Consider the following 9,187-nt stretch of genomic DNA (forward strand, 5'->3'; position numbering starts at 1 on the left):
CCTTAGTAAATGTTCCATCCTTCCGTTTCAAATAGGTCTAGCACTAGAGGTTTATAATGGTTTTGGTTCAAGACAGTTGGTCGTTTTTTTTGCGGTTTTATTGCGCGTTTTGAAAAGTGACATCTTAAATGCATCCTTGAAGTCCCTAGAAATAGAAAGTCAGCCAATACCATTTTGGAATGGTTTCAACAGTGTGATATATCAGAAAATAAGACTATTTGTTCAACAATTACGTACACATCAGGAGTCGTACGTAAACAGCAATTTGGATGAATTCCCACATGCCTCAAATGATTATTCATTCACCTTTTGAATAAGGATGGAAAAATGGAAAGATCTTATTTGCACTTGCAAATTAAAGGAAAGTCGGTGTGTAGTCGGGGATGTGTGTGTTTTGAAGAAAGTTTGTTATGCACAGAATTATGCCCTTGTCAAGGTTCAGACCCATGTTTCAATGATCAAAGGCATGTAAGTGTACTAGTCGATGATGATTAGAAAATCATTTTGTACATGTACTTAATGGCCCTTTTTGTATGCTCGAAAGACATTTGTTTTCTATTGTTTTGCAGTCACCTCTAATTTTTAGTGTTTTCACTTTGGTTTTTATGATGTTTGGTGTTTCAACTGCATAATTCTTTTCTCTTAGTCTAAGTCTGTCATTTTCAAGCATGACATGCAAAATTGCTTTCTTTCTTTTTATATCAATACATTGTATGTAGAAAATGACTCACGTTTTTCCTGCTTTTATATATGCAACTTGCTCATGCCTTGTAAATAGTTATGTGGGACCAACGTTTTTATTTTATGTTGATATGAATTTTGTTGAAAGTATTTGTGTTTTGCAATACCATTGAACCTTGTACATATCATTAGCATAAGTAAGTCAAATAAAAAAGGCGTTTTATGCTATTTTATGATATCTGTTTTGATATTTGTTTACGTTCCGTTTTAACATTACTAGTGGTCAGTTGCTGATTCAGTTTGTCCTCATAATTTGTGATGCTTTTTTGTTACCTTTATGCAGCTTTTCATTGCTTTGATAAAGTTATTTTGAATGTTTCTAATGTTTGTCATTTGCATTATTTTTGTTTATGAGACTTAGCTTTATACATCATTATTGTTGTTTAACTATATTTTTGCTTGTTTGTGAGCGATATTTTTAACTTGTGTATTGATTAAAAGGATGTGTGTAGCCACACAGCGCTCAGTCACATGGCAACTCGGCGTGTCCTCAGTTGGTGTGCATTGTGAAAAATGGTGAATTAATACAGAGTAATTTATTCATATGGAAAAAAAACATATTTTAGTCATAATTTTGACTCCTGTCAAATAGATTTCTTGTAAATAATGTAGAAGATGAGTAATCAAGGGAACCAAGGTTATAGCCGTAATCAAAAGAATGAATGTAATCCAGGGACAAAGACCAGACATGGAAAACAGACTCACACAACAAAGAACATAGAATAACTAAAAGCATACATACAAAGTAACAAAAGCAAATGAGCAACTCGGACTCCACTAAAAACTGTGAGCATGGACCAGGTGCACCGGCAGGGTAAGCGTCGTCTGCTTTTCCAGGAACACCCACCGAGTTGATCATAAAAAGTCAAGTCCAGGGTAGACGAAAGAGGAAAGGAAAACTACGACACGTTGAACAAATCAGTTTTCATGGCGCAGATGGATACACCGTAACGATCCACGAGTTCATGATGACGGCCATGTAGTGTTGTAATACATATTAGATATGTAGATATGACAACATCTATAAAAAGTGTGTATTGTTTATACCCCCTGGTATACCTTAATGTAGAATATGTCCTAGGTAAGTCACAAAAACATGTATTAAAACTACGAACTGATTTTTTTTATGATTTTCTATGTTCATTCTTAGATTTTTGTTTTCTAAATTGCAAAAGTTGGCGAAACCGGGGCCTTATATAAAAATGCATAATTTTGACAATTCTATCTTCTAAGTCCTTTAATTTTAGTTATATCAAATAAAAAAACATACAAACATACAAATCCACTACTTTTTACAGTCATTTGACAAATGGAGTAGTTAATAAAAACGAATGGTTTAGTTAAAAAATGAGTAATTTTGAGTGGTGTTAAAAAACGCCATAATATGATGTTAAATTGCGTCATACATAAATCATTGAATATTGCATTCAATTCACAATAGTAGTTTTTTACGATTATTAAAGAACGACATTTTCATGCTATTTCATTGTCTTTGAAATTATATCTAAATTAAACATTTTATTTTTTTACGAAATAACATTTTACCCCCATTTTTCATAATGAACCTCCGACTTTTACGACAAGTTTTATTTTAAAGTAGAAATATTTTCCTTTCAAATGATGTATAAATTAGGTGTGTGTTCTTCCGGTGCATTAAAATCTTATTTTTCACACTTTAGGCTAAAAACCACTAATTCCACTTTCCATAGGCTTCTATGCTAATTTCACAATATTCAATGGCTTCTCTGGACTTTACCTTAACTTTAACCTGCAGAGGACTATATATCAGCATGATTCTACATATGTCAGCTCACAATCCTCAGAATGGCATGTGGGGTTAGCAGACTTGCAGTGCAGTACTGGTCATCGGAAGTGAAGGGTCTATAAATAGCATGGGAAATCCCAGTGTTTTCACAAGATAGGGGTATATTTAAAAATCATTATGGAGATTAGGCTTCACATCACAAGAAGCAAAATGCACCTATAAAATGTACAGAAATGTTTTTCCTTTCAGAAACTGTTTAAATTTTTTAAATAAGATGAGAACTTTTTTCACAGCACTATGAGGAACAGGGGTAATTTCTGCGTAGGACTATTTTTGCGTACGTTCCAAATGCTCATTGGTTGAATTGGTGGTCTGTAACCTTTAACCGCTCCACTATTGGTAATATTACTCCGATGATTGTAGATTGTTTTAATGCAACGCGTCCAAACTTGTAATTAGCCGACTCTCCGAGATTTACTTACTTGAAAATGGTGACACGGACAGGCGCAGAACGTTTCCAAATGAATTAAAACAGATGTGAAACTAAATTCGATTATTTGCATTTTTCTCGGAAAATACACAATGGATAAGTTTCATTTGTAATACAACCGGTTTAAAAACGATGCATTTCACATCCCTTTAATACTAAATTACCTTTTAACGTTTTGCTGGTGTGTACAAAACTGGTTTTGAGATTTTTTAGTCAAATAACTTCCGTGTGTTTTTTTTTGGTAATTAAAAATTAATCTGTTTCGTCCTTAACAATGCGTCTACTTTCATTTTTCTGATCAGCTATATTAATTTTTTTTTAAAGATTTCTGCCATTTACGTGTGTGCTGGTATGTCACTCAGTTTATTTGACCTTGTGGTCGTTTACTTGGTTTTCTAGACAGTTTTCAGTGTTTTTTTCTGTGACGCCTTCCATGCCCTCTTTATAAAAAATCCAAATCCATTCGCTCAACACATTCACACACACAAACACAAATAAGAAATAATTACTTACTTGACAAATTCACCAGCTACACTTCCAAGTAAACGGATTTACATTTCAAGGAAGCATATATATACAATTCATTTATACCAGGGTATTTTATGGAACGCCGTAACTGCCTTTTACGCACATACTTTTCAATATATGCATATAGTTTTTCTATATGCACATAAATGAATATGTCTAGCTCATTTTTTAAAAAAAAATTACGTATTTTCACTGACACATTTCCTTCTGTAAATGGACATCTAATTCTAGAAAAGCAGAGGACACTTACCCTACCGGTGCACCTGGTCCATTTTCCCAGTTTTTAGAGGAGTCCAAGTTGCTCATTTACTTTTATTTCTTTGTATGTATTATTTTAGTTCCTTTATGTTCTTGTTGTATTTGTCTGTTTTCCATGTCTGGTCTTTGTCCCTGTATTGCATTCTTTTGATTTCTGCTAGAATCTTGGTTCCCTTGATTACTCTTTGTACAAGTAAAGAATATGGTGAAATAAAACTAAAACAAAAGGGATTGGTTGTCGGGAACCGTTCCGAACAACCGTACACTGCACTCATTCATGATGATTCTCAGGTACCTTTATACCTTCTATCTACAAAAAATTTGTCGCCAAAGAATGTCTTGGATTCTTTTTTTCACAATAAACCTTTGTACATTACTGGGAAAACACTTATATGATTCAATTGTTCCAACGTTTTAAGTCGGCTTGGGATCAGGAGGCAGGGTGGGGGGAAGAGGGTCACTTAAATACCTGTATATTTAGACGTGCCGCTGGAATGGGTCTGTTTTTCTAGAGTTGAAATATATGACTGCATTATAAATTTGCCCCCCTATCCGATGGATATGTCAGGTACACACTTGGAGTGTAATATAACGTCCATGGTACACAATAATAGAATATGATTGGATGTGTATTTCTTGCAGACAAATATATGAATATGGGTGTTTTTTCCAGCTCCAGCTGCACCCACGTACTAAATTTTAACAAAAAGTGACCCCCTGCCTGGGATATCACAAATGAAGTTAATCTATATATATTTGCATCATCATATACTCAATGTCTCAGCTTTCTAGTGGTACCAAGAAAGATAACTGCAAAATATCAACCATACTTCAATGAAAAATAAATCGCTCATGTGGTATTGTCTGTTTTATAGTAGTAACACGATTAATACTTTAAGTGTCCTTTCGATGACTAAAGGCGGGTTTTCAAAGTCAGTTTTATAAGAACCATTGAAATAGGATTTTTGCATTTTCCATAAAAGACGAATAAATTCCATTCTACAAGTTATTGCAAGACGAAAACGTCTAAAGTTAAGTATCATTCGATAGGTATTTTACTTGGTCTTCATGAAACCAAGACAAGAAATACTATTTTTCAAATATTTTTTTCAGAAAAATAAAAAAAAATATTACCAATTCCTCTATAAAACAGGTCACGGTATGAAGCAAAGTACTCGTTTACGACGAAACAACATTAAAACTCATTTTTTGCATTTTTTGGAGCATTTAGAATGAAGATAACGACGTGCCTAACTTATCTTTTCAACATCGACACTTAGTTTATCGTTTTGGAGTTTCTATGGTTACATAATCGTAAAAAGAGGGATTTCAGATTTTCTTATTGTACTAATTAAGTATTAGTCTTTGTAAGAATCATGCAAAATCTGTAAAAAATAATATACCTAAAAAAAAGGCTACATATTTTTATTTTTGATATTAAGTTGATTTATGGGTCTATATTATGAAATGTGTAAATATTTATTCGAATCTGTCTGCTCTTAGGAGATAATCAACATTGAAAATCCAATAGATTCTATTGTATTTGAGCGTTAATTATATAGTTATCTCCCTTTCTTTGAAAATCTACCGTGAATTCTATATAATTTTTATCTCCTAAGAGCACGGGGTGTATGAAAAACCGACTGTTAATTTCTGTTTAGTATGGCATTTCAAACAAAATATCAAAAATATGTAGGCTTTTCACCAATGAATCACCTTTTGCATGATTCTTAGCCGGAGTACTACTATTTTATATTATGTGTTACAAGAAAAGCGAAACCATACCGACTGCGTCGGAAAAAATGCCTGTTTTTTGTTAGTTATTCTGAAATAATACAGTAAATAAAAAGCTTCGCATGATACGTCCACAGCCAGTGGCGATTGTTCACTTCGGGCAAGATTGGATCAAATATTAGTTTTCGACAGATTTGAACATGAGGACTTTCAGTTCATTATGAACACAAAATCTGGTTTGGATACAATATTGCACGATATTTTAAAATTCAATTTAAGTAAAAAGTTCTGCTTACAGGACGCTTTCATGGATCACTTTGCCCTTTATCTCAAAGACAGATCATGACAGAGTAAATCTGATTTCTTACACACCTTGTAAAGAAGAATAATTTACACAAAAATCAATAATATGAGGTAGAAATTGTTTAAGATTTCAGCCTTCCAAAAATGATGTTTTTGGCCCTTTTGATCCCTTATAACTGAAAAAAAAAACCAATAGATATAAGACTTTGATTGAAAATGCAAGCTGGGATTTTCATAAAATCATATAAAAAGAATTCTAAAATCGTACTGAATATAAAAAAAGTTAATTTTAAGGGTGTTGCCACACTTGCCCTCCCAATAGACTGAATATGCTAACTGTTGTTGACAATCTGTTACATATTCGTAACACAGAACTCCATGCGAGGACAATTTCAATCAAATTCAAAATCACGTCTTATGAACAAACTGCTATCTGTGCGGATTAAGACAATTGGTCTACACATGTATGGATTTGCTGTTTGTTAGGACCTTCAATGTACGTAAACTTGTTATGCCCTTGATGTGACAGATACACGTATTAAAATGGTGGAAAACAAGAAATTACAACCACGGTTACATTTAATGAAACTTTCAGACACCAACACTTCATGGCTATGTTTTAATATAAAACATTAATTATTGTGTTTCACTGAGTTAGTACACCTGTTTTTGGAATGTTCTAATCAAACAGATTGATACCCATGTCGCTGTCATCACTGTCACTGTCGTCGCCTGCTGCAGGCTTATCAGTCTTTGTTTCTGTCTTTTCTGCAATGCATTGGTGAAATTAATTGAGGTATTTTATTGTTATTGCAGACGGAAAAAGTTTTAAGACCTTATAAAATCTTGCTGGGTAAAATGAGAGAGCTCTTTTAAGTCTTTTGTGAATGCTTAATAGTTTATTAACCAAGAAAAAGAAAAAAAAAAGATAGAAATGGTTTACCAATCAAATGCATAAATTAATAATAATGAAATACCACAACCAAATCATATATACAAATATAAATTTAATGCATGTCTGAAATTTCTTAAGTCAGCTTCTTTTAGCTTAAATAATAAATTTGATTACTGTAAAGGTATTAATTTTCACAGATGCTAATTTATTGAACTGTCGCATGAACGTATTTACTGGTGTGTTTTTTTTCATTGTTTACAAAAATGCGATTTGCGTTATATGATTTAAAAAAAAAATCGTAGGTTCATTTTTTTGCTTCTCTGTCCACCGCGAAAATAGCAAAAATTAATATGTTTTCAGGAATATATCAGTTGCCTTGCTAGTCTGACTACAGTACGCCTCTACTTTTCACTGCCGTTTGTAGGTTAGTATGATTTGGCTGCTGTGTCCACTCCAAGCTAAAATTCATTAACAGCAAATTACATAGACAGGTGTATGTGAATGATTATATACCTTGAACGTTTGCCGTTTCTGTTGTAGCAACTTGTGGAGTTCCAGAGAAAGACACATTTGCAAGAAGATCTTGGCCTGTAAAGTGAATTAACAGATAGTCGTAATTCAAATTCAAAAGAAGCATTTTTGCAGATTATAGTTGCTCATGAATAGACGTGTGTAAAAATTCCCACAAAAGATAGTTTTGTTGCCATCTGAAAGAACCGTTATTCATTTTTCAACAGAGATTGAGAACTGTAGTAAGGTAAGGTGAAGGAGGAGAAATATCAAATAACAGAGTGAATAGAATGAGGGGATTTAAAAAGAAAAGAAAAGTGGGGGACGGGATCAGATATAGAAAAATTGCGACAAATGGAAACATATATATGTTTTTATATGGTAATTTATGATTTTATAACAAAACAACACATACATATGCATATATACTTTTCCCCTAAAACCATGTGAAATACACATGGCTTTCATATAAAGTATTCTAAACAGGAACTATTTCTTCACCAAATGATATTTATACTTATATTTCACTTCTTCAGTACAAAACATGTTTTTCATTTGTTTATCATGCTGGTGTTATACATGTGAAAACACTAGAAAACATTTGTCGCCAATTTTCCTACATACATCAATTGCTGACAAGTATAGATATAATTAATGATTTGTCACTTTATTCGAAGCTTATTATTCTGTGTACAAATGTGTTTTGAATATAGATCGTTTTTACTATATATGTAGATGCTCCACGACGCTTACCCTACCGGTGAAACTTGTCCATGCTTTCAGTTTTTAGGGGAGTCAATGTTGCTAACTTACTTTTATTTCTTTGTACGTGTTATTTTGGTTGTCTTTTTGTGTACATCCTATGATCGTTATTTTTAAATTAACTATGGTTTATACTAGTATTGTCTTTTCAATCGACTCGAGAATACATGCTTAACGACTTACTGTCTTTTATCAGTTCTTCAATATCTTTCCCTTTCAGTTTATCAATGACCAATTTTATTTTGTCGTCTTCTGACTCGACACCGACACTCCCAATGATCATTTTAATGTCGTCTGCTGTTGGGTTTTCCGTTCCGCCCATTACGGCTAGCATGTACGCAGCTACGTACCTCATGCTGTAGCGACAAATACAAATAAAAAAAAAACAAAAAAAATCTTTTGTTTAGACTGAAGAAATATTGTGCAAATCTCGCACTTCACTTTAATTTGATATGATTTTGGAAAATTACTGAGGAGTGCAACAATGATAGCTGTACTGCTATGTGCATATTTTATTCTGGAGATACCCCAACTTATAGAAGCACTTGACGTACAATGTAGAGATGAACTATTACGACCCCGTTGTTTTACTTGAACAAAAATGCTCTAGAGATTAAGCAATTTTCCTGAGAAACGTTGTACGAGTAGCATTTGATCTGTTCTTTTGTCCCCCCCCAGTATCCGCAAATGTAACAACCGTCAATTCGCTTACACGTCCTTGGCGAAATCGATACCGTACTTTAATTTTTTTTAAATCTTGAATCTATTGTTAAACTTGATACCGCTTCCTTGTCAAATCTTAATTTGTGCCGGACTTTGCCTTCGTCCACGTCCGCTTACTAGTATTTATTTAAACAAATTCCTGCCAATTACATGTGCCCTGCATTGTTTGGTCTCTATATTTTATTTGACCTTGTAAGATTTTTTGTGTTTTTCAACGCCTTTCGAAGACTTTTCTTGTGACCCCTTCAATGCACTCTTTAAAAATGCCAGTCCTTGACCCTCAACCCCACATATTCACTCACACACAAAATATAGATATAATACTTACTCGACAAATTCGCCCGCTGTTCTATAATTGATCGTATTCCAAATGTACGAATTTACATTTCAAAGGAGCAGATATATAATTTATATATACCAGGGTATTTCATATGGATTGTTCAATATCTTTATTGATTGTTATACCGCACTCAGAGGA

General features: G+C 33.2%; 1 protein-coding gene across 1 annotated transcript; it reads right to left on the reverse strand.

Moving 5' to 3' along the window:
* Positions 1 to 6,380: 6,380 nt before the first annotated feature.
* Positions 6,381 to 9,186, reverse strand: LOC148608200 (large ribosomal subunit protein P2-like). Its single transcript, XM_088543723.1, has 4 exons — positions 9,038 to 9,186; positions 8,170 to 8,342; positions 7,228 to 7,302; positions 6,381 to 6,587 (listed from the first exon to the last, which is right to left on the reverse strand). Exons 2-4 carry the CDS (start codon positions 8,339 to 8,341, stop codon positions 6,499 to 6,501), a joined length of 336 nt encoding a protein of 111 aa, XP_088399849.1. The 5' UTR covers position 8,342; positions 9,038 to 9,186; the 3' UTR covers positions 6,381 to 6,498.
* Between the last annotated feature and the right edge of the window lies 1 nt (position 9,187).

Source organism: Perna viridis, chromosome 9 (genome assembly GCF_037379345.1).
Source record: "Perna viridis isolate PV_CMFRI_1.1 ecotype Kerala chromosome 9, ASM3737934v1, whole genome shotgun sequence".
Taxonomy (NCBI): domain Eukaryota; kingdom Metazoa; phylum Mollusca; class Bivalvia; order Mytilida; family Mytilidae; genus Perna; species Perna viridis.

Coding starts and splice junctions, on each gene's coding strand:
- LOC148608200 (XM_088543723.1), bottom strand. CDS start 8,341: ATGAGGTACGTAGCTGCGTACATGCTAGCCGTAATGGGCGGAACGGAA. Junction 7,303..8,169: donor TGAAGAACTGATAAAAGACA/GTAAGTCGTTAA, acceptor TTCACTTTACAG/GCCAAGATCTTCTTGCAAAT. Junction 6,588..7,227: donor AGAAACGGCAAACGTTCAAG/GTATATAATCAT, acceptor AATGCATTGCAG/AAAAGACAGAAACAAAGACT.